This window comes from Phacochoerus africanus, chromosome 2 (assembly GCF_016906955.1).
Source record: "Phacochoerus africanus isolate WHEZ1 chromosome 2, ROS_Pafr_v1, whole genome shotgun sequence".
Lineage (NCBI taxonomy): Eukaryota > Metazoa > Chordata > Mammalia > Artiodactyla > Suidae > Phacochoerus > Phacochoerus africanus.
In genome coordinates this window covers 263,002,503-263,027,732 of record NC_062545.1, presented here as the reverse complement: position 1 = coordinate 263,027,732, position 25,230 = coordinate 263,002,503, and the positions used below count along the sequence as shown (strand labels likewise).

Genomic DNA, 25,230 nt, shown 5'->3' with positions numbered 1-25,230 from the left:
CAACCATTTATGTGTCAGCTGGACATTTCTGCTGAACTGGACTCAACAAACGTCAATGAAACTAGCCTATTGCCTGCAATCAGTTGGCAGGTCACCTGAGGGCCATCTGGTCTAGAGAGGTCTTACTTGTATGCCTAGCAGTTGGCTGGCAGTTGACTGAAGCTGCAAGGATGACTGGAGCATGTGTGTTTGTCATCAACCAACCAGATAGCATGTGCAGCAGCAGTGCTCAAAGAGAGAAAATGGGAGCATAAAAGTCCTCTGAGTCCTAAGCTCGGGACTGGCACATCATTACTTCCACCACATTCTTTTATCCAAAGCAAACTGCAAAACTAGCCCAAAGGAATTGGACTCCCTTCACACCCTTTGCAAGCACGGAGCTGCAAACATGGTAGATACATTGGGAGGTAGAGAAGTGGGGTTAGTTTTGCAAGCAATCCACCACAAAAGCTTGGGTCATCTAAAAATGACAATATGTGTAGTTATTAATAATAACCAATTTACATAATAATATGTCAGGCACTTTTCAAAGCACTCTGTATATATTAGCTTATGTAATCTTTATGAAAACTCCATGATATAAATACTGTTATTATCCCCACATTACAAATAGAAAAACAGGTTCATAAATATTAAGCAATTTACCCAAGATTGTACAGCTAATATGTCACATGGCCTGTTTGGTTCCAGAATCCATGACCTCAAATGCTACCCTATACTGCCTCTCTTACTAGCATTTATACCTCAGAGTGTTTATCACTTAATATAAACCAACATAAAAGCCTTGCTTGACAGAGAATTATAGAAGAATTAAAACTTCTTTTAATGGACTTTGTTGTTGTTGTTCAAACTATGAATAAGGAAAGTTAGCTTTTGCCATAGTATTTACTGTGCAGGAAATTCTCTTTATTCTTGTTTTAACTCTACAGTAAGGAAATGTGCAATTAGAATTTTTAAAAAGAACTTATATTACTGTGAGATTGGACATGCTGCTTTTAAAAATGTGAAAGAAAATAGAGAGCAGCCCCCCACTGGTATCAAAATCATTGAAGAAGTAATGTGTCCTGTAAGAAAGGGACCAGACCTAACTCTTTCAATCTCCTCAAGATCAGTTTTTTCATCTAGCATGTAGTAATAAATTCTGTACTTTGGCCTTATTATTGTAGCTTTATGAGCATGAAATGTAATAGTGGAGGAAAAACACTTTAAAGTGTGTTAAGCGCTTTATGTAACTTAAAATTGTTACATTTTATCCAGATTTAATTATTGTAAGCATGTTAGCCAAACAATTTTGTGCTGTGATTGTTTGACAGATATTTTTATAATAAAGTCGTCGGTGAAGCTGATGTTTATATGTTTTTTGGAATAAGAGAAGATTTAAAAGACGAGCAAAAAGTAATGATGCAAAAAGCAATGAGGAACACAATGGTAAGACGTTCACTTGTACCTAAAGATACACCATGAATGCTAGAGATGGAAAGTTACGTCAAAATCATCTAGTCCAATCCCTCATTTTATATAGGTGTGGGAATTGAAGCTTAAAAGCCCTCCATTGGCTTCTCACTATCCTTAGGATCGAGTTCACTTTCCTTAGCATCAGTCCTCCTCACCAGCCCATCTCTCCCTTTCTTCTCCCTTGTACCGGTCACTCCAGTTTCTTAAACTTACCTCTTGCCTCCAGGTCTCTGCAGAGCTGCTCCTTCTGCCTGGGATGCTCTCTCCCTTTGTCCCCTCTTGTCTCCTCTTTGCCTGGCTAATTCCTTCTTATTCTTTGTCTCAACATCAACACCTTTTCTACTCCCTCAGCCTTGAGCCACTCTTAGTAGGGCGTATTCTATACTTTATTGCAGTGGTTCTCAACCAGGGATGGGCTTTACCCCCAAGGGGATATTTGGCGATGTCCAGAGACCATTTGTGGTTGTCACAGCTGGGGAAGGGGATGATCCAGGGACTTGGTGGGTGAAGCCCAGGGATGCTGTGAAACTCCTTCAGAGCAGTGCCCCACAATAAGGAATTATCCTATCCAAATGTCAATACTGCTGAGACTGAGAAACCCTTCTTACTGGAATGATTTATTTATTTCTTTATCAGTCTATCCCTGAAACTCTTCATGGGTCTGAATCATTCCCATTATATGCCCAGAGCCAAGCTGGTTCCTGGCAAATAGTAGGTGCTCTAGAAAAATTTATAAGTGAAAGAATTCACAATGAACTCACTGGACAGTTATTGGTCCGTGGTTAAGGGCTAGTGGTTGCTAGGGCTCAGAGTAGAGCCCTGGTCCCCTTTTCCCTGGTTCAGTGTTCTTTATACTGCAGAGGTTAAGGGCTCATGTCATTTTGCTCACTGCTGCATATTCACATAATTGTATCAGTTACTTAGCCTTTGCTTTTTCAAAAGGCAATTTTATTTCTTTAAGATATAAGTTAAACCTCCTTTTAATGGAAGATTCCAAGTTAGACTGAGATTTAAAGCTACATGAGACAAACCCTCACCTCAAATTACTCAATTTCAGAAGGAAAAATAAGGCAAAATCTATTTTACTGTTGTGGCTAATAATTAAATAATATCATATAACTTAACTCCATATCCCTTTACTTACTGTGTGTTTTTAAATAGATATTTCACTATGTAAGCAGCAAAGTGCAAATTAAAGATCATAAAACCTCATAAATTCAGTGAAGAGCAAAAGTAAGCTGAGAGGCCTGGAAATATGATGATGACTCAGGGATTGGAAGAAGGCGTCTTTGTCAGTTAGTACAAAAAGGACCTGTGGAAGCAAGTGATGCTTACAACTTTTCTGTGTCTATAATTCTAAACAAATATATTAGAAAATGACATTCTGGGCTTATTGGTGGACTCAGGTATTCACTTTAGTGGCGATGATAAAGCATTCCTCTGATACTTGTCTTCAATTGAGAGGGTAGTAAAGACATATTTTGTTCATTTTTCCTTATAAATTCTTGTCTAAAATAACTCTTTTGTTTTCCCCCCTTAAAAAGTTGATAAATGGAATTGCTAAAGTCACATTTAACTCTGAAACAGCAATTAAAGAACTGTCCTATGACAGTCTAGAAGATTTGAACAACAAGTACCTTTATATTGGTGTGACAGTCATAGAATCTACAGGTGAGTTTTTTTTTTTTAACTTTCTCTTGGGAAATATTTAGAAAGTACATTAAAAGTATAAATGATTTCTACAGGTCTTTCACATTTTACTTTCTTTCAGAGTTAAAATTTTATTTTTTACATTATTAAAAACCAAGGCTAGAGTATAGCTCTAGTATAACTCTCTAGTCATTGGGTCCCTATTGCCTCAATGGCAAAAAAATGAGATAACACCTGCCCATTTGATATTCCCAGTGGCTCTGCAGCCTATCTGGTTTGAACATCTGGCATCCCAATTTTCTCACCTGGTAAGAAGCAAAATCAAGAGACCATGTATAAAAAATGTTTGAGGAGTTCCGGTTGTGGCTCAGCAGTTAACGAACCCGACTAGTATCCATGAGGATGAGGGTTTGATTCCTGGCCTCACTCAGTGGGTTAAAGATCCGCCGTTGCCTCGAGCTGCGGTGTATGTAGCAGACACAGCTTAGATCCCACATTGCTATGGCTGTGGTGTTGGCTGGCAGCTACCGCTCTGATTCAACCCCTGGCCTGGGAAACTCCATATGCCCCAGGTGCCATCTTAAAAAAACAATTTTTTTTTTTTGCCTTTTTGCCATTTCTTGGGCCGCTCCCGCAGCATATGGAGGTTCCCAGGCTAGGGGTTGAATCGGAGCTGTAGCCGCCAGCCTATGCCAGAGCCACAGCAACACGGGATCAAGCCACATCTGCAACCTACACCACAGCTCACGGCAATGCCGGATCCTTAACCCACTGAGCGAGGCCAGGGATCGAACCCGCAACCTCATGGTTCCTAGTCGGATTCGTTAACCACTGCACCACAATGGGAACTCCCCTAAACTTTTTTTTTTTTTTTGTCGTTTTTGCCTTTTCTAGGGCCGCTCTTGCGGCATATGGAGATTCCCAGGCTAGGGGTCTAATCGGAGCTGTAGCTGCTGGCCTATACTACAGCCACAGAAATGCAAGATCCGAGCTGCATCTGCGATCTACACCCCAGCTCACGGCAATGCCCGATCCTTACTCCACTGAGCGAGGCCAGGGATCGAACCTGCAACCTCATGGCTCCTAGTTGGATTCGTTCCACTGAGCCACGATGGGAACTCCAAAAAAATGTTTTGATAAACTACTATGCAAGTGAAAATTACTGCTACTATCATTGTTTTCACCCCTTAGCTGTACAATGATAGGTTGAACTAAGTGCATCCTAAAGCCCTTGTCTTCTACAATAGGCAATAATTCTATCTAAAATTGGAGGTAACAGTGTTTCTAAAATGGATTCAGTAATAGTAGATACCTCATAGGGTTTTGCTGAGGATCAAAGTGTCTGTATACCCAAAGAACTTAAAACAGCTCCTCCTCCACCTTCCTCTCCCCCCTTCCCCCTTGACCTCACCTCTCCCCCCTTCTTCTTCTCTCCACCAGCTTCTTACAATTCTTAACATCTTGTCTAGGACTCTTAATTCCCACTCCAATAGTTTTTAATTGTTATTAATTATTATTCCAAATTGGGTTAATTTGTCTTTCTTCTGATATGTCTTGATTACTAATATTCTTTGTGTTTTCAGGTCTATATTGAACCCCCAACTAACCTTGAACAAATAATTTAACTACACTGAGTCTATTTTTTTTTTTTCAGTAAAATGACTGTTAGACCAGAAGATTCCTAAGTCCCTTTCCACCTCTTTAAATTTGTCCTTCAAAGGTAGCAGAATGAAGAATTGAGCTATTTATCAAGTTATTGAGCTCTTTGTATATACATCAGATGCTCGATAGACATGGGAGAATGATGGTGACTTTATATACTCCTGTCCTGGTTATTGTTTTTGACATTTTTTTTTCCATTTTCTGGTAACACCTGCAGTATATGGAAGTTCCTGGGCTAGGGGTCAGATTGGAGTTGGAGCTATAGGCCTATACCACAGCCATAGCAACTCTTGGATACAAGCCACATCTGTGACCCACACTGCAGCTTGTGGCAATGCCAGATCCTTAACCCACTGGGCCACAACAGGAAATCCTTGATGTTATTTTAATGTTTCTTTTTTATTTATATTTTTCTCAATTTATTTCAAATAAATTGAGTTTAAGCAATATTTATTAGATACTGAAAGAGTGCTGCTAAACATGCAGGCTTACAAATATTAATGATGCATAATCCCAAGATTTAAGTGGCTTACAAACTAGCATCAGCTATAAGACAAGGAAACAAAGAACTCTGTTACAAGAAGGAATTCCATATGTGCTCTAAACAAAGTACTTAATGCTACTAAAAAGTGACCTTCAGAAGAAGATGAGTTCCTAGATGATTGTTGAGCAATCAAGAATGGTGTCCTGAAGATGACTGGTCTTGTCTTGAAAGATAAGTAGAGTGTTGAGTCAGGAATGATAGGCAGGATGAAGTGGGACACCCTTCTTAAAGGGGACATGCCAAGGATGGGGAATGAAGCTTGATCTTGGAGAATGACAGATTATTCCATTGGCTGAAGTAGAGGATATATACGTAGGGAATTAGGGATCTAATATTAGAAAAGAGTTTGGGGATACTAGAGCTTAGGTTACATTTTAGCTAAAGGGTAACATTGTTGGGGTCTTGCCAGTTCTCTCTACCTCAAACTCTCCTCTCCATTTCTCTCCATATCCTTGCCCTCTGAAAGTGAACTGCCTGTGAGGCTTAGTCTCTGACCTACCCTTTCCTTCGCTCCCTAATCCCTTATACATATTTAACTGAAACTCAGGTCACTGGCAAAAAGTGGCATCCCTTCCTTGATGAATGCCTCCTCGGTCCAATCCTTTTTATTGCTCAGCTTCCACAAGAGCCATCTCTACACACAAGCCTTGTGTGTAAGGCTTTGGAAATGCCTGAGAAGAGTTTAGACTCTTCTCTGCATTGCTGCTCTGAACCACAAGACCCATATCCTCTTTGCTATTGGTAAACAAATGAGTGCAGAAATGGGGTGAATGAATAAGTCTGTGCAGACAAAATAGCTCCCCACACAGGTCAGTACACTCCTAAAAATTCAACATAATCATTGTTGTTTCTTTAGGTGGATTTTCTGAAGAGGCAGAAATTCCTGGCATCAAATACGTCCTTTCTCCCTACAAACTGAATTTGGTTGCTACTCCTCTTTTTGTGAAACCTGGGATTCCATATTCTATCAAGGTAGAGAAGGGGGTGGAAAACTGCTGAATGTGATTGTCTTTTTCTGAAAATATGGGGCCTCAAACAGGGGAAAGATGACAGAGAGGCAAATCACAGAGGGAACTCATTCTGTGAAATCTGCCCCTCCTACGATGTGGCTGGGGTTGGGAAACTGCAGGCCAGCTTCAGCCTTGGGAATGATTTTGATCCTCAGGGCTGTTTCAGTATTTAGTTAGATAGCCTGTGTTAGACATTCCCCAAATGAGTATTGTATTAAATAATATGTAAATAAAATCCCATAAGCCTATAGTTCAAAAAATACTAACATTTAAAATTATTTGGCAGCATGTTCTTTAAAAGTCTTAAAGCAGAGATATCATTCCTTGAAAATAAACCCCTTTCTTTCACCATTTCTTACTTCCTGTGTGTCTCTGAGGGCACATTTCTGTGCTTTTCACTCTGCATTCTCTTTGTGCAGAACTCTGGTCTTATCTCTCTGTATTGTCCTCCATTCTTTCCATCTTGACACTTTCTGTCTGTTCCTGACTCATTTCTCCATATTTTTTGCTTCTTTTTTCCTTTTTAACATTTTCTCTCCTTCCTCCAGTTTTCCTTTTTAAAACACTGATAGTATGGAGTTAAAACCTTCATTTGACTTTTAAACTATATTCTATTGCATTTAGTAGTCTATATGTTATTATAAAATATAAAAGATGCTTTATTGTATGTATGTTTTATTGTATTTATAAAATGGAAATGTTTATTCCCTATCCGTTAGAAGGCTAGAGTAGAATTTTTTTATTCTTTAAAATGCGTTGCTTTTAAAAATCAACTTTAGGATAATTAAACTGGAGTATTTATTACTGTAGGTCACTTGCACTTATGGTATATGGAAGTTCCCAGGCCAGGGGTCAAATTGGAGCTACTGCAGCCTACACCACAGCCACGGCAACTGGATGAGAGCCACATCTGTAAACTATGCTGCAGCTTGCAGCAACACGGGATCCTTAACACACTGAGCGAGGCCAGGAATGGAATCCACATGCTCACAGAGATAATACCACTCCTTAACCCAATGAGCCACAACAGGAACTCCCAGGGGTTTTGTTTTGTTTTGTTTTGGCTTTTTAGGGCTGCATCCAAGGCATAGGGAGGTTCCCAAGCTAGGGATTGAATCAGAGTTATAGCTGCCGGCCTACGCCACAGCCACAGCAATGTGGGATCTGAACCACGTCTGCAATGTACACCACAGCTCATGGCAACGTCAGATCCTTATCCCACTGAGCAAGGCCAGGGATCAAACCTGCAACCTCATGGTTCCTAGTCAGATTTCTTTCTGCTGCACCATAACAGGAACTCTGGGAACTCCCGGGTTTTTAAGAGCAAAAGATTTACAGATCCAAAGCAAGATTTGGACATGCTTATAACTTCTTACATACTTATATAACATATTTGAAATATATAACATACTACCATATAATACATGTGATAATTTATAACATTATAGAGCATATATAATAATATTAATATAATATATAATAAAAGGTCATAAATATGTCATTATATAGAATATACTTTAAAATACCTTATATATATATCATATCACATATAAAATATATGTGGAAATTCTCTATGACCATACACATGGCTATGAGAAGTAGAGTTTAAGGAGAGAAAAAAAAGATGCAATTTATTGTTTCCCCTATCCAAGAGAATCATTACCAGAAGTAATTGCCTCATTTTCTCCTTTATCCAATTCTCAATCAATTGAAAAAACAAGAAAGTAGGTAGGAGAAGACATTATCACACCTACTTGGCAGACCTAATAGAATGGTATTTATATTCTGAGTCTTCTTGATATATGGGGAATCAATTCAAGAATGATTTAGGAGTTCCCGTCATGGCTCAGTGAAAACGAATCTGACTAGTATATGTTGCCATGAGCTGTGGTGTGGGTCACAGGCGCAGCTGGGATCCCACGTTGCTGTGGCTGTGGCGTAGGCGGGCAGCTACAGGTCTGATTCAACCCCTAGCCTGGGACCCTCCATATACTGTGGGTGTGGTCCTAAAAAGAAAAAAAAAAAGAATTATTTAACTAAGTAAGATTAAACCTTTCTATATATAAGCTGGAAACATGCTTCTCTTCACTGAATTAAACATGAATAATTTATAAGTTGATGGGGAGGAAGGAAAATTATTTTGGAATTGCTATGCTTTAAAAGAAATGATGAGCTGTTGAAATGAATTTGGACTGTTCTGACAAACAGGTGCAGGTTAAGGACTCACTTGACCTCTTGGTAGGAGGGGTCCCGGTGATCCTGAGTGCACAAACGCTTGATGCAAACCAAGAGACGTCCGACTTGGAGTCAAAGAAAAGTGTAACACGTTCCAGGGACGGAGTAGCTTCATTTGTGGTGAATCTCCCAGCTGGAGTGACGGTGCTGGAGTTTAATGTGAGCTGAATCCTCCTGTTAAATTTTCTAGGACAACGTGTACTTTTGACTGTGTGTTTTGGCCAATGTGCCGAACAAATGCGGCAGATTTTATACATGAGTCCAGTGAACGGTTCTACAATTTTGCATCCTTCCCCCCCCCAAAAAAAAGGCACCGGAGGCAATCCGCAGGTCCATTGAATGATCCTGAGAAACATAAATCTATCAATTTTTTTATTTGGGATGAATTGTTTTCTGTTAAATCAGTAAGACTGTATTAGAGTATAGAAGCATCAGAATAGGTATGGCAGTGGAAATCAGTGATAGGAATATTCTCTCTTTCCCCTTCCCCAATTTTTTATCTCTTTTCAGGCCACAAAAGGGTCAAATGTGCAAGCCTCTCTTTTCTTCTAGCTGTATGAATCACTCTACCTTAGAGTTCACTTAATAATCTTCTCTCCTAGAAAATAATAGTTAGGGTCCCAATCCCAAATGAAAAATGAGGAAATTAATAATGCCATGCCAGTGGCCCTAGCATGCATATATTCACCATCATCTGCTGAGCCTTTACAATGTGCTAGGCATTGTGCTACGAGGTTTATGTACAACACATTTACTGCCCATTTTATCAACTTTTTGAGTCAGAGAATATTATCTTTGCCAACTTGCAGCTGAGGAAACAGGAGCTTTTAACATCTCTTATGTTTAAATAACTTATCCAAACGTAATAAATGATAGCACTTAGATGCAAACCAGTGTATGTCTCACTCCAGAGCATGAGCTTTGCTGTTGAAGGCCAATGTTACTGCCACGATTTCACTTCTGTTCCATTCTGTATTTGTAAGCCGTCCTCTGTGCCACTACTTCCCAGTGCATCTGAGCTAGAGAGTCTGTGTGATGTCCATTCACTACTCTTGTCCTCAGATCTCAAGACCTCCCCACTGCTACCTTTCTCTTACCCCCAATTCCTGCCATTCCAATCTACAGGAAAAGGACTCCCCAACTCACCATGACATTTCAGGAAGGGGTGCTAATATTTGTTCCAGGATCATCTTTCTCTCTTCACTTTAGCGTAAAGCCCACTATAGCCCATAATCCCATATTATCCCAATTATTGTCCATAGCCTTTGTAAAATTACTGGATACCATAGCTGGACAAATATTGGAGTAATGGATTTTTTTTCTTTAGCACTTGGTGTTGTAAAATTTAGAAATTCATAAAGCAAAGAATTTTAAAGGTATGTTTCACAGAAAACATTATGTCACAATCCATGTCTTTTAAATTTTTTTTCCCTTTCCAGATCAGGACAGAAGACCCAGATCTTCCAGATGAAAATCAGGCAAGAGCAAATTACCGAGCAATAGCATATTCATCTCTCAGCCAAAGTTACCTATATATTGAATGGACCCCAAACTATAAACCTGTGCTTGTCGGAGAACATCTGAATGTTGTTGTTACTCCCAAAAGTCCATATATTGACAAAATAACTCACTATAATTATTTGGTAAGTATAATAATGACAGATTTACAGCAACTGTTCCCCCACCTGTTTTTCCTTTGCTTATAGATAAGCATTAGGATGATCTCTTATATATGTTCTTAAAAAGCACTTTCAAGAACATCATATAATTTGAAAATCAGTTTTGCAAAAGGATTTGAGACAAGGCATGATATTCATGACCACTTCACATATGAGAAAACTGAGGGACAAAGAGGTTAAACACTCAGCATGGTCACTCAGCTCAGAAGAAGGTTGTGATTAGAACTGGGAACCTCTGACTCTTTGTGTGATGTGCCTTTCACCAAAGAGAACCTGATTCCTCCATAGAGAGAGACTGATTAAACTCTCACATCGTCTCTGCTCTACATCATGGCCAAAGATTACATGCCTAGACTTATTTAAATTATGTGCATTACATGGCATAAAGGAGGGATCCAAACCCTGCTCGTAAGAGTTGTCACATCAAACCTGCTCCAGCAACATCTCTGTTATCACTTATAGTAAACAGATGTGTGTCAGTCAAGCCTATTAGTAAAAGGTAGGAAAGAATGTACAAAAAATGTCAAAGGCTTCCTGGCAATTGCCAAAGAAATAGAATTAATTATTCCAATGATCAGGCCAAACAGGTGGTAATGATTTTTTCAGCAGTTTTGAGGAAGAAATTTAAAAATAAATAAGGATTATAGGCAATATTGACTGATGAATAATTAGGGGATCTGGGGAGTTTCCCATCGTGGTGCAGCGGAAACGAATTCAGCTAGGAATCATGGGATTGCGGATTTGATCCCTGGCCTCTCTCAGTGGGTTAAGGATCTCATGTTGCCGTGAGCTATGGTGTAGGTCACAGATGCAGGTCAGATCTGGTGTTGCTATGGCTGTGGTGTAGGCCAGCAGCTGTAGCTCCATTTCAACCCCTAGCCTGGAAAATCTCCATATGCCACAGGTGCAGCCCTAAAAAGACAAAAAAAAAAAAAAGAGTACTACTACTACTACTAATAATAGTAATAATTAGGGGATCCATTTAGGGATTATGTACCAAAACTACACATGCAGTCCTTCTCTCTAAAGACAATTTAAGGGATCTTTGAGGACATTTTGACTTCATATGATTTGTAGGGTTTTTTTTAAAACCTTATACTTTTCAATTTAGAAACTAATCTCTGGCTTTAAAACAATTCCCAAATTCCATATATTTATATTGTCTATTTAGGGCCGTACCTGCAGCATATGGAGGTTGCCAGTTTAGGGGTCAAGTCAGAGCTGTAGCTGCCAGCCTACGCCACAGCCACAGCAATGCGGGATCCAAGCCACGTCTGCAACCTGGCACTAAAGATCTGGCTCACAGCAACGCCAGATCTTTAGTGTTGGACACTAGTCAGGTTTGTTAACCACTGAGTCACAACAGGAACTCAGCTCCTCATCTGTATTTTTAAATCAACTAAAGAAGGAGATGTTAACGACAGTCTGATGACTTTAAACAGATTTGGGGTCAAATTTTAGCTCTTTGAATTCCTAGCTGGTTGGTTTTGCACCGAAATCAGTATGCTATTTAGTTAGTTCCTGAACCTCAGTCCCTTCATCTGCTCAGTGGAGATAGTATCCTATCCTTCTGGTTATTATGAGAACTAAGGGAGTTAATTAAACGTGAAGTTCCTGGCATATAGAATAGTAAAAGCGTATACAATGTTAACTTTCTTTTTCTTTAACACACTTTAGACTCCAGCTCCAATCTCCATTCTGAAGCAAAGGTTTTGTTTTTGTAATTACTGTTGCTGCTGCTGTTTATTTTTAGATTTTATCCAAGGGCAAAATTGTTCACTTTGGCACAAGGGAGAAACTTTCAGATTCAGCTTATCAAAGCATAAACATTCCAGTGACACAGAACATGGTTCCTTCAGCTCGGCTCCTGGTCTATTACATTGTTACAGGAGAGCAGACTGCAGAATTAGTGTCTGACTCAGTCTGGTTAAATATTGAAGAAAAGTGTGGCAACCAGCTCCAGGTAAACCACAAATTATAAGACCCATTCAAATTTTCTTCTGAATAAAGGGGGCTGTAAATGCAGCTCTCTATGAAGTTTTGTGTCATACAAATGATATTTTCTTTTTCAAATGACCTTATAGGTTCATCTGTCTCCAAATACAGATACATATTCCCCTGGCCAACATGTATCTCTTAATCTGGTGACTGAGTTGGATTCCTGGGTGGCTTTATCTGCAGTGGACAAAGCTATATATGGGGTACAAATGACGGCCAAGAAGCCCCTGGAAAGAGTTAAGTAGTACATTGCCTTGGTTACAAGGGTGGCCCTATGCAGTGCTTCATAAAATGTGGCCACTGGGTTAGGTTGTGGGGGAAGAATTAAGGGAAGAGTAGACCTGCTTTTCTATAATCTACTCAAAAGTCATTCATAGGGAGATAAATGATCCTCACATTAGTCTCTCAAACCCAGGTCTATCCTTTTTTGCTTTTCCAGAATGGAGTTAAACACTTTAAAAGAATGTGACCGTGATAGCATTTACTTTCATGGGGCCAAAGTTCCATTGATTAGGGAGGCTTTGGGGATTTGGGAGCAGGAGGGCTTTATAGTAGCAGCACCAAGATAAATAGAGAGGCAACCCCTGTCTGGTTTCTTTGGGGGGGGGGGTCTATTTCCATCTTTTACTCATTAAAATCTGTAGCCCAGAAGAATGTAAAAATAATTCACTTCCACTAAGTTCCCACTTCATCTCCGTTATGCTCTGCTACTATCTTCTAGGTTTACATTTCTTTGAAGGAAGAAGAAAGATCTGAGAAACTATTAAGTTAAAAACTTTCAGGAAGGAAAAAACAAAAAATTTGCGGTCAAAATTAAAACTGGAGAAAGCCCTCCCCCAAACAAGTTCTTCCCAAAAATACCTGAGATTGTGCTCTTTTTTCCTTTTAGCAATGTAAAAATTAGCTTGTTCATTCATTCATTCATACATTCACTCATTTATTCTTTTTTTGGGTCATTATATTGACTGCAATATGCATCAGTCTATGTATAAAACAGCATGGGTGGATTTCTAGGAATCATCTCATCAAAGCTTAAGATTGCATTCTGGATTTACATTTGAGTAGGTATGTATCTTTAAATACAATAGGGAAAAACTAAAGGAATGAAATTGGGAAATAGGGTCTTTGGCTATTTGATTAACGAGTGGCATGTGCATTTCAGAAACATGTTAAAACCATGTACCAACTTGTACCTTTACTTTTTCAAAGGAATGATTTCCACATCTGAATAGGCTCACCATTTTGCCTTTAGTTAATTCCTAAGAATTATTAAATTAACTACCTGCCTCTGGACAGGTATTTCAAACTTTCGAGAAGAATGACCTGGGCTGCGGGGCAGGCGGTGGCCGCAACAACGCAGATGTATTCCACCTGGCTGGACTCACCTTCCTCACCAATGCAAACGCAGATGACATCCGGGAAAATGGTAAAACACTCAGCACTTTTTGTTTTTTCTTCAGATTGATTACTGAAATTTACATGGATGATTTGCCTCCCCAATGATTTTTGGCCCTCCTCCAGAATATTCTCTACACTGATCTTAGAATGGCATGACCAGGTAGTTCCTCTGTATAAAAGGTTTCATTGGCCTTCATGGTGGAGTATAAATTTTTTACTGTAATACTCAAGGCCTTCCATGATCCTCTCCCCAGCTCTTTCCAACTGTTTCTCATCCCACTCTATATGACCTTATGTTTAAGCGATACAGAGCCAAGCATATTTATGCATGGTACCATGCTGTTTTACATCTTTGGGCCTTTCCTTGTTTGGATTGCTTTCCCTTTCAGTAGCCTGAAGAAGCTAATGGAAGAATCAGCTCCTCTATGAGGCCTCTCCCGCATATAGAACTGACCGTTCCCTTCTCCTTTAATAGGGAGAATTCAGTAAGGATTAGATCTATTTATAAGTAATTTAATAGCAGTGCATCATTGCACATTCTTAACACGTAGTTATACATCTTATCTCAGCCACTGCACTGTGAGCTCTTTAAGGGCAGGGACCACATCTTAATCATCTTCCTTCTGTGGTTTTAAAGTTGTTTGTAATTATACTTGATATTATTATTTGTAATAATACAAGCACACACAAAAAAATAATTAAGATAGCAAGCATACCCAACAAAAACTTTACTCACTCTAAAGGCTGAGCTATTTCCCTGCAATCAGTGGATCAAAAAGGTTGAAGGATTCGAGAGCAAATCAGATCAAGCAAGTCAAACTATGTGACAATAGATTGTGACCTCCTTTCAGATAAAACAAGTCATGTTAAGATGTGTAGTGCACAGTGGTTGGACAAAAGCAGGCTCTCAGTATTTGTTGAAGGAATGGATGACTTGTGAATGTTTTAAAAACTTAAAAAATAATTTCATGGAATTTTTCCTTTTTTGAGATTTAATCTCCTTTTCCCTTCTTTACTTTTTTAAAACAGATGAACCTTGTAAAGACATTCTCAGGCCAAAAAGAATGCTACAAAAGAAGATAGAGGAAGAAGGTACTCTAAAAGTTTTACGTGATTGTCAAAAGGTTATGATCATATCATTCAAAAGCTGGAGAAAACTAAGTATTATCTAATTTCTTTTAATTCAAATAGAATGGGTGAAAAGAAAGATATGTACAGACATCTAGCTCATCTCCCTGAGAAAGATTAATCCAAATAAATCCAATAGTTCATTTGCCATAACCTTAATCTGAGGAAAATAAGTCATTAGTATTTCTGTCTCTAAAATATAAAAGATTAACTTTTACTTGTCACAAATATTTCCTCTCTACAAACTTCATTTTGTAATTAAAATCATATTTTTCCATTTTATCATAACCAGATCCATGTTTTAATTAACTTTGAGATATACCTAGAAATCAATCTCTTCTCCTGCGTACATTTAATGGCTAAGAGTATTTTGGATTATTTGAAGGGAAATAAACCCCCCCAAAATTATTCTTAAATAATTATTTAAATGGAGATATGAAAATTGACAATGATACTATAGAAAATACATTCAACCAGGAGTCAATGACTTGAGTTCAACTAATAGGCGGTTTATAGTAATACAATAATACTTTCCATTTGTATATGAGTCATTTTAATTCTAACCTTCATTCTAAATTTTAATGATGTGAATAAAGAAACACTGATTAGTCCAAGCACTTATGATGAGAATGATGCCACTGGTGAAGGTGTACAAACCATAAGAAATATTTGGAAAAAACAGGATATTTAGCTTGAAGAACATACTTCTATACTTATGATAATTATCTTCAAAAACATTTGAAGGCTTCTCAGGTAGTTAACTTCTTTTACTCAACGTGTGCTGAACCCAAGGTGCTGGTTTCAAAAGTCAGTATCTAGCTTACTTGCAGGAATCCTGTGACTGTGTGAATCAGAATGGATTACCTTATGAGGCCACATTCTCCCCATTCACAGCATATTTCCAAAAGGAGGCTGGTCAGTCAACCAGCCATGGCTATTGTGGGGAGGGGGTCCTGTGGCAAGAGAAACAAGGTATCCCTAAAGAGCTCTTCTAAGCCTGAGATGTTTTGTCTGTGTGCATAATCCATGGCGCTTGCATTATTATCATTTCAGCTGCTAAATACAAATACGCAGTGTTGAAGAAATGCTGTTATGATGGAGCCTATCGTAATGATGATGAAACCTGTGAGGAGCGAGCCGCTCGAATTAAGATAGGCCCAAAATGTGTCAAAGCTTTCAAGGACTGTTGTGACATAGCAAACCAGGTCCGTGCTGAAGAGTCTCATAAAAATATCCAATTGGGAAGGCTACGTAAGTTTGACATTTTCTATCAGAACACACGGGGAAATGGGTGTAATTTTTCATGCTCTATTTAAAATTGAAAGTAGAAAAGATAACTTGCAAATGCTCTTAAGACAAAAAATGCATTGGCGTTCCCATCATGGCTCAGCAGTTAACAAACCCAACTAGCATCCATGAGGACGTGGGTTCAATCCCTGGCCTTGCTCAGTGGGTTAAGGATCCAGCATTACTGTGAGCTGTGGTGTAGGTTGCAGATGGTGCTCGGATCCCACATCGCTGTGGCTGTGCATAGGCCAATGGCTTTAGTTCTGATTGGACCCCTAGCCTGGGAACTTCCATATGCCATATTGTTTTTAAGACCATTGCAGCCCTAAAAAGAAAAAAGAAAGGAGGAAGGAAGGGGGAAATAAAGAAGGAAAGAAAGAAAAGAAAAACATGTGTTATTTTAGGGAATCAAAAAGTAGATAGAGTGTAGAACAGAGTGCACTAGTCCATACTCAAGACCCAGGGCAAGTTTGAAGCTGAATGAATTTTATAAGTGAATGATTATTTATCTTCTCTGAGCCTCAACTTACTGATTTTTAAAGTAAGAAGCTTGGGCCAGATAATCTCCAATATGCCTTTGAGTTCTAAAATTCTATGGTTCTGTGATATTACAACCATTAAGAATTCTGTTTATATCTATACTGACCAGGTATAGCAAAAGATTCCTAAATGTAACATAAAATTAAATCTACTTATATAAAAGTTGAAATCTTGGCCTTGCTACTACAGTGGCTCAGGTCACTGCTGTGGTGCCAGTTCTATTGCTGGCCCCGGAACTTGCACATGCCACGGATATGGCAAAAAAAAAAAAAAAAAGTTGAAATTTTATTCAATTTCAATTACAATATGTGTTTTTAGAATTTATAGAACTCTCATTAACCTCACCAACTTTAATCAGAACTTTTAGGACTTTCAACTCATTTATATATATAGTCAGACAAAAGCAGAATAATAGGTCTTATTTCATAGTCTTATTGTTTTGCTTAACAGTATGTCTTAAACATTATCAGTTTGAGTGGATATATTTCTGCAGAAAAAAAGTCTTGTGGCCTTTTATCAAAACCAGTTTATTAGATATATTTAGGTTGCTTTCAGATTTTTGCTTATTACAATCAGTATTTCTCATGAAAAATCTAGTACACATCCATTTTTCATTGTCCAATTTTTCAACTCTAATCATCTGGTTTGGCATCAGTTGGTGGAAATCAGGCTCTGAAGCTCCCTCTACTCTGGGTCTCTTCCCCACATTCTAGATGGCTTGGTCTCCCAAACTCCCTTGTGTGGTGTTGCATCTCTGCCAGGGTCTGTATGGGCTTCTCTCCCTGCCCTGAAGCCTATAAACTGCTTCCAGACAGGAAATCTGGACAATTTTAGGGTTTACCAACTCTGTCTCCCTTCTCTCAGGGATCACTGTCCTAGGTCACTTATGCTATAATATCTGAAAACTATTGTGTCTGGTTTTCTGGTTTTTTTAAGGCAGAAGGGTAACTCCAATCTCAATCAGTATACTTGGACAGAAGCAGACATTCTGTCCATTTTTATTTAAGGAAATATAAATTTCTGAGGTAAGTCAGAGAATCATGCAAACCTCCCTCTTTCATAATACAAAAATAATTATTGCAATGTTTAAAATGCAAATAACTTCATAGATTGATCAGTATATTGTGTGATTTTTAGAATGTTAAACATCTAGAAATTTTAAAAACAAATTATTAAAGATATTTTATGCTTTACTAATTTTGTCAATGCTGCTAGTAGAGATATCCTAAGGCCCATAGTTCCATTTTGAAATCACTACATAAAATGTTTCATTGACCTTTCAGAAAATACTTGTTATTGATTAATGTCCATATTTTAAAATTCAGCTTTAAGGAGAATTTATGTTGTTTTTCTATAATCAAATATACTTTTTTCCCCAGATATAAAGACCCTTTTAGCAGTAACCAACCCTGAAATAAGGAGCTATTTTCCAGAAAGCTGGTTATGGGAAGTTCATCATGTCCCCAGAAGGTATTATGTTTCTTTGACATTCCTCTGAAAAATGTGGGAAAATGCAAATATTATGACCAAAAACCTGGAAATGACCCATTTCCCAATAGTTTATTTAAGAGTTAAGATGATACTACCATTGGGTCAAATTTTATTTTACTTTTTCTCTTTTTTCAATGTGAGATTTGTTCTGATAATTGGTTCAGGGCATGATTCACTCTTGGGGAAGAAGGGTACTGTTGCACTCGCTTTCACTGTTTCAGTCAACCTTTACTGAGCACGACTGTGTGCCCTCCACTGTGTTCCACAGCTGTTTTCATCCTGAAATATCTGTGCTACAAAACAAACATTGATTGATGAGGAGAAAGGTTCTTTTCTTGTAAAAGTCCTTTATTTAATACATGCTCTGTACCACTGAAAAGAGTGAGCCCTGAGCCCTTCCTCAGGTTGGCCAGGGGTGGGGGGTTCTCGAAGCATGGACTTTCCAAGAAGCAGGCAAGGCAGTGAATTCAGGGCCTGGCATTCATCTTCTAGTAGGTCTCCTACTCTTGTCCCCCCTAATTCCTCCTCCGCAGTGTTCTGCACTTCATCTAACATTGCCCCTGGGCTAGCACTTCCCCTTGTACACTTTTCCACCACTGTCCCCGACCCTACCAGTGACTGGATGAATTACCCCCTCCCAAAGAACTCTGCTGCACATTTCACACATATAATGATGTCCTGTTTACCTGACCGTCTTCCACATTAAAATGTAAATACCTCCAGGGCCAGGACTAAATTCAGATTAGTTTTATATCCAGAGCCTAGCATAGGACCTGGCTTGTAGAGTCACAAAATAAATATATTGAATCAATGTACACTGCCTCTGAATTTTTTTTAAAGTTTTATTTGTATAGTTATAATTACAATGAATTGCAATTTGTATACTTAACTGTTTCCTCCACTAGACTGTGAACTCCTTGAGAGCAAGACTGTATCAATGCATGCAGTGTTTAGGGCTGTGCTTGACACAAAGTTGGTGGACAACAGCTGTTTGTTGTGAAATAAATAAATATATAAGCTTGATCTTAACCAGAAACTTTTAGTTATGTCACTGTTAAGATGTTAAGCAGTATTAAAATGCATTGTTTTGCTTCCCTATTTTAGAACTTACAAGATAAACATAATTTTTTCTTTGAGCTATATGTTTTGAATTTGTAGTGTTTCAAAGGCACTGCTCTGCATTTAAATTCTCATCATACAAGTGAAATATCTAAAAACATGAAATGAGTAGGAGAATTACTAAAATATTTTTCTTTTTTAATAACGATTCTTATTTTTTCTATTATAGCTGATTTAAAGTGTTCTGTCAATTTTCTACTGTACAGCAAGGCAACCCAGTCACACATACATGTATACATTCTTTTTTCTCACATTATCATGCTCCATCAAGTGACCAGACATAGTTCCCAGTGCTATACAACAGGGTCCCACTGCTTATTCATTCCAAAGGCAATAGTTTGCCTCTATTAACCCCAAACTCCAGGTCCCCCCCACTCCCTCCCCCTCCCTCTTGGCAACCACAAGTCTGTTCTCCATGTCCATGATTTTCTTTTCCATGGAAAGATTCATTTGTGCCGTATATTATATTCCAGATATAAGTGAAATCATATGGTTTGTCTTTCTCTTTCTGACTTACTTCACTTAGTATGAGAGTGTCTAGTTCCATCCAAGTTGCTGCAAATGGCATTATTTTGTTCTGTTTTATGGCTGAGTAGTGTTCCACTGTGTATATATACCACATCTTCTTCTTTTTTCTTTTCTAGAAGAGGATTTATTTATTTTTATTTTTTATGATTTTTATTTTTTCCTGTTATAGCTGGTTTATAGTGTTCTGTCAATTTTCTACTGTACAGCATGGTGACCCAGTTACACATACATGTATACATTCTTTTTTCTCACATTATCATGCCCCGTCATAAGTGACCAGACATAGTTCCCAGTCTACACAGCAGGATCTTATTGCTAATCCATTCCAAAGACAATAGTCTGCATCTATTAACCCCAAGCACCCCATCCATCCCACTCCCTCCCCTTCCCCCATGTCAACCACAAGTCTATTCTCCAAGTCCATGATTTTCTTTTCTGTGGAAAGATTCATTTGTGCCATATATTAGATTCCAGATATGTGATATCATATGGTATTTGTCTGTCTCTTTCTGATGTACTTTACTCAGTATGAAAGTCTCTAGTTCCATCCATATTGCTGCAAATGGCATTATTTTGTTCTTTTTTATTGCTGAGTAGTATTCCACTGTGTGTATATACCACATCTTCTTAATCCATTCATCTGTCAGTGAACATTTAGGTTGTTTCCATGTCTTGGCTATTGTGAATATTGCTGCAATGAACATGTAGGTGCATGTGTCTTCTTCAAGGAAAGTTTTGTCTGGATATATGCCCAAGAGTGGGATTGCTGGGTCACATAGTAGTTCTATATACAGTTTTCTAAGGTACCTCCAGACTGATCTCCAAAATGGCTGTACCAGCTTCCATTCCCACCAACAGTGCAGGAGGGTTCCCTTTTCTCCACACCCCCTCTAGCACTTGTTCTTTATGGACTCATTAATGACAGCCATTCTGACTGGTATGAGGTGGTACCTCATGGTAGTTTTGATTTGCATTTCTCAATCAGTGATGTTGAGCATTTTTTCATGTGCTTGTTGGCCATCCATATATCTTCTTTGGAGAAATGTCTATTCAGGTCTTTTGCCCATTTTTCCACTGGGTTGTTGGCTTTTTTGCTGTTGAGTTGTATAAGTTATTTATATATTTTAAAGATTAAGCCCTTGTCCATTTCCCATTCTGTAAGTTGTCTTTTTTGGGTTTTTTTATGGTTTCCTTGCAAAATCTTGTCAGTTTGATTAGGTCCCATTGGTTTGTTTTTGCTTTTATTTCTATAGCTTTGGGAGACTGACCTGGGAAAACATTTGTAAGGTTGATATCAGAGAATGTTTTGCCTATGGTCTCTTCTAGGAGTTCATGGTGTCTTGTCTTATATTTAAGTCTTTTAGCCATTTTGAGTATATTTTTGTGTATGGTGTGAGGGTGTGTTCCAGTTTCATTGATTTACATGTGGCTGTCCAGTTTTCCCAGCACCACTTCCTGAAAAGACTCTTTCCCATTTTATATTCTTGCCTCCTTTGTTGAAGATTAATTGACCATAGGTATCTAGGTTTATTTCTGGGTTCTCTATTCTGTTCCATTGGTCTGTCTGTCTATTTTGGTACCAGTACCACACTGTCTTGATTACTGTGGCTCTGTAATATTGCCTGAAGTCTGGGAGAGTTATGCCTCCTGCTTGGTTTTTGTTCCTCAGGATTGCTTTGGCAGTTCTGGATCTTTTGTGGTTCCATATAAATGTTTGGATTGTTTGTTCAAGTTCTGTGAAAAATGTCATGCGTAATTTGATAGGGATTGCATTGAATCTGTGGATTGCTTTGGGTAGTATGACCATTTTTACAATATTAATTTTTCCAACCCAGGAGCATGGAATATCGTTCCATCCTCTTTAATTTCCTTGATTAATGTGTTATAGTTCCCAGCATATAAGTCTTTCACCTCCTTGGTCAGGTTTATTCCCAGGTATTTGATTTTTTGGTGTGCAATTTTAAAAGGTATTGTATTTTTTAATTCATTTTCTAATATTTCATTGTTAGTGTACAGAAATGCAACTGATTTCTGAATGTCAATCTTATATCCTGCTACTTTGCTGAATTCGTTGATCAGTGCAAGTAGTTTTTGGGTTGAGTCCTTACTATATATAGTACCATGTCATTGGCATATAGTGACAATTCTACCTCTTCTCTTCCAATTTGGATGCCTTTTATTTCTTTGGTTTGTCTGATTGCCGTGGCCAGGACTTCCAATACTATGTTGAATAACAGTGGTGAGAGTGGACATCCTTGTCTTGTTCCAGATTTTAGTGTGAAGACCTTCAGCTTTTCTCCATTCAGTATTTGCTGTGGGTTTGTCATAAATGGCTTTTATCATATTAAGGTATCTTCTCTCTATAGCCACTTTAGTAAGAGTTTTGATCATGAATGGATGTTCAACTTTGTCAAATGCCTTTTCTGCATCTATTGAGATGACTGTGTGGTTTTTGACTTTTCTTTTGTCAGTGTGGTGTATGATGTTGATTGATTTACGTATGATGAACCATCCTTGTGAACCTGGGATGAATCCCACTTGGTTGTGGTATATGATCTTTTTGATATGTTGTTGGATTCAGTTGGCTAAAATTTTGTTGAGAATTTTTGTGTCTATATTCATAAGAGATATTGGCCTATAGTTTTCTTTTTTTTGTGGTATCTTTGTCTGGTTTTGGTATTACTAAATATATTTTTCTTGCTTATTTTTCCTTAAAATCTGATGTGATTTTGTTATGTTGTGATTTTTTTTTCTTTCTTATAAAGTAGTATGAAGCAAAAATTCTGTTAAGAAAGATGTCAATTTGGGGTAATCAATGTTCCACTATATTTGAATGTCAATAATTTAACTTTTAGAAACCAGTTGCAGTTTGTGCTACCTGATTCCCTAACCACCTGGGAAATTCAAGGCATTGGCATCTCAAATAGCGGTAAGCAAACAGAAGTTATATACTCACTTAAAGAGTGATTTGATTTAGCAAAATGCGATTTTTTGTGATTGTCTCTTAAGTTTACACAGGGCTTATTTTTAATGTATTACAAAAAGACTTGGATATGCCCACATCTTTGACCATATCAGTTTTTTCTTTTGCTCTTCTATTAGCCATCACTTTATAAACGCTGATGTGAAGCCCCCATTTTCCTTTGCTTTTTCTCTGTGACTGGAAGATTGAATAAAGTTAGAGACAAATATATTATTTCTCTCCTGGGCAAATGCTCTTTTGTGGTGATTTAGTGCAGACACTTTATAAATAACTTCATACTTGGCTTATTTGTTTGCTGTTTTTTTGTTCTTAAAAATCTTGGTTTCTACAATCAAAATTTTATACCCATTAAATACAACCAATAATGAGAATCTGGAAAAGATTTGGTGCTTTAGTTAACAAACATTCTCACACCTTAAACAGAATTAGATATTTATTAGGCAAATGAAGTTTTCTGTTAATACAAATAATTATTGAATGAAGATCAATGGTAAAAGAATAGATCTTAAAACATCTCATCACAAGAAAATAATGTGTAATATGTGTGGTGGAGGATGTTATCTAGACTTTTCGTGGTGATCATTTCCCTATATATACAAATATCAAATCATTATGTTGTATACCTGAAATGAATATAATATTATCTGTCAATTATGTCTCAATTTTTTAAAGTTTAAAAATTCAATGAGTAAGAAATTCAAGGACATGAGATGATAGAGCAGAGAAAAACATGATCTAACATTCCTTTTCTCTTGAAGCAAAGCAAATCTGAGACATTGTAGTACTAATAAGGCATTTTAGGAATTCCCTAATATACATCTACTTTGGGCCAAAGGTATATGTGTTACTGATACTCTCAATGCAAAGGTGCTTAAAGATGTCTTCCTGGAGATGAGTATACCATATTCTGTTGTACGAGGGGAACAGGTCCAATTGAAAGGAACTGTTTACAACTACGGAACATCTGGAGTGCTGGTAAGTAGGTATTTATGGTATATTCAAATAGAAACAAAATGAAGTCTCTGATTTTTTGAGAAGTCTGTAAATGGAATTATCACATAACACAAAAATAAAAACTCAACTCAGTGAAGGGAAAAGGAAAAGAAGAATTAACTATTAGTAGATAGTTATATAAGATAATTGTTATATAAGATAACTATTCATACAACTCCACCTTAATGAAGAATACAAGTCCTTAAGATAACCATTGTATTATGGAGGCTCAGAGAAAGAGGAGTTCGTATTTGGTTCATTCATCACCCTGGACTTTTGAGTTCCCTGATCTCCTTGCCTCTAATAACCCTTTCCTTTCCTCCATTTTAGCCATTCACACTCATCTTCATCTTGCAGATCTTGTTTTCCCCTCAGAAAATTTTATTTCAAACATCTTACCAACTGACCACAACCTCCTACCATCCTTCCCACTCATTAACCTTGTTACTTTGTAGTCACAGCTCTGTCATATCATTGAAACCTCCAACTCATAGACTCCACTACATTTTTTGTTACCTAGTAGCCCACTTATGCTAATGTCTTAACATCACTCCTTTTTCAGGTTAGAATTCATAAACCATCCTTGTGATTGCACTGATTAAAATCGTGCCAACTCTGATCCTCTTTCACTCTGGAGTACACACCGTGAAAAACTCCAACCACAGTCAGACCCACCATTTGTCTTCTTTTTGCCAACACATTTTTAAAGAGAATTATACACTTAGGCTAACTGATTTCACTTGAAAATCACAATCACAAAACTTTATGTAGAAAATCAATACAGACCAGAAATCTGACTCTATTTTTTTTTTGAAGTTTTAATTTCTTTCTTAGACATGAGTATTTCAGTGGTCTCCAAAAATTTCACTTATAACACCCTAAATTTTTTTGGGGAAAAAATAAGTATCCCATTGGCACATTTTAAAATTGGCATCTAAAATTTTTCATTGTAAATTCAAAAAAATATGCAAATCTGTAACTTCAGGAATACTTAAGTATTGATTTTTGTAAATAAAACTGTTATATACTTTTAAAGGTATACAGCAGCATCTAAATATAGCAATCCATTTTAAAATACCCAAATAAACTCTTATTTTTCTTTTTCTTTTTTTTGTCTTTTTTTGTCTTTTTAGGGCTTTACCTGCGACATTGGAGGTTCCCAGGCTAGGGGTCCAATCAGAAGTGTTTCTGCCAGCCTACACCAGAGCCACAGCAACGTGGGATCCGAAACATGTCTTTGACCTACACCACAGCTCAAGGCAATGCTGGATCCTTAACCCACTGAGTGAGGCCAGGGATCAAACCCACAACCTCATGGTTCCTAGTCAGATTTGTTTCCACTGCACTACAATGGGCACTCCCCAAATACACTCTTATTAATGACAGATTCTATTTAATTCCTTTTATCTGTGAACTCATAGTTCCATGCCACTCTCTTAGTGTTGTATATTTTATGTTTGAATGGTTTCTATAGATCGTGCTGTCATACTCTGATGCAACAAAAATATGTACATAGAATGAAATTGAGTA

At 37.7% G+C, this 25,230-nt stretch overlaps 1 protein-coding gene across 1 annotated transcript in view; it reads left to right on the top strand.

Annotated features, from left to right (window-relative positions):
- Nucleotides 1–25,230, top strand: part of C5 (complement C5) — a 92,679-nt gene that overhangs the window by 24,531 nt on the left and 42,918 nt on the right. The window contains exons 8-20 of the mRNA XM_047768295.1: nt 1,314–1,428; nt 3,000–3,126; nt 6,168–6,283; nt 8,530–8,715; nt 9,996–10,199; nt 11,989–12,198; nt 12,320–12,469; nt 13,530–13,659; nt 14,661–14,723; nt 15,813–16,010; nt 17,966–18,056; nt 22,580–22,653; nt 23,543–23,682. Of these exons, the coding sequence (XP_047624251.1) occupies nt 1,314–1,428; nt 3,000–3,126; nt 6,168–6,283; nt 8,530–8,715; nt 9,996–10,199; nt 11,989–12,198; nt 12,320–12,469; nt 13,530–13,659; nt 14,661–14,723; nt 15,813–16,010; nt 17,966–18,056; nt 22,580–22,653; nt 23,543–23,682 (1,804 nt within the window). The remainder of the gene's footprint in view (nt 1–1,313; nt 1,429–2,999; nt 3,127–6,167; nt 6,284–8,529; nt 8,716–9,995; nt 10,200–11,988; nt 12,199–12,319; nt 12,470–13,529; nt 13,660–14,660; nt 14,724–15,812; nt 16,011–17,965; nt 18,057–22,579; nt 22,654–23,542; nt 23,683–25,230) is intronic.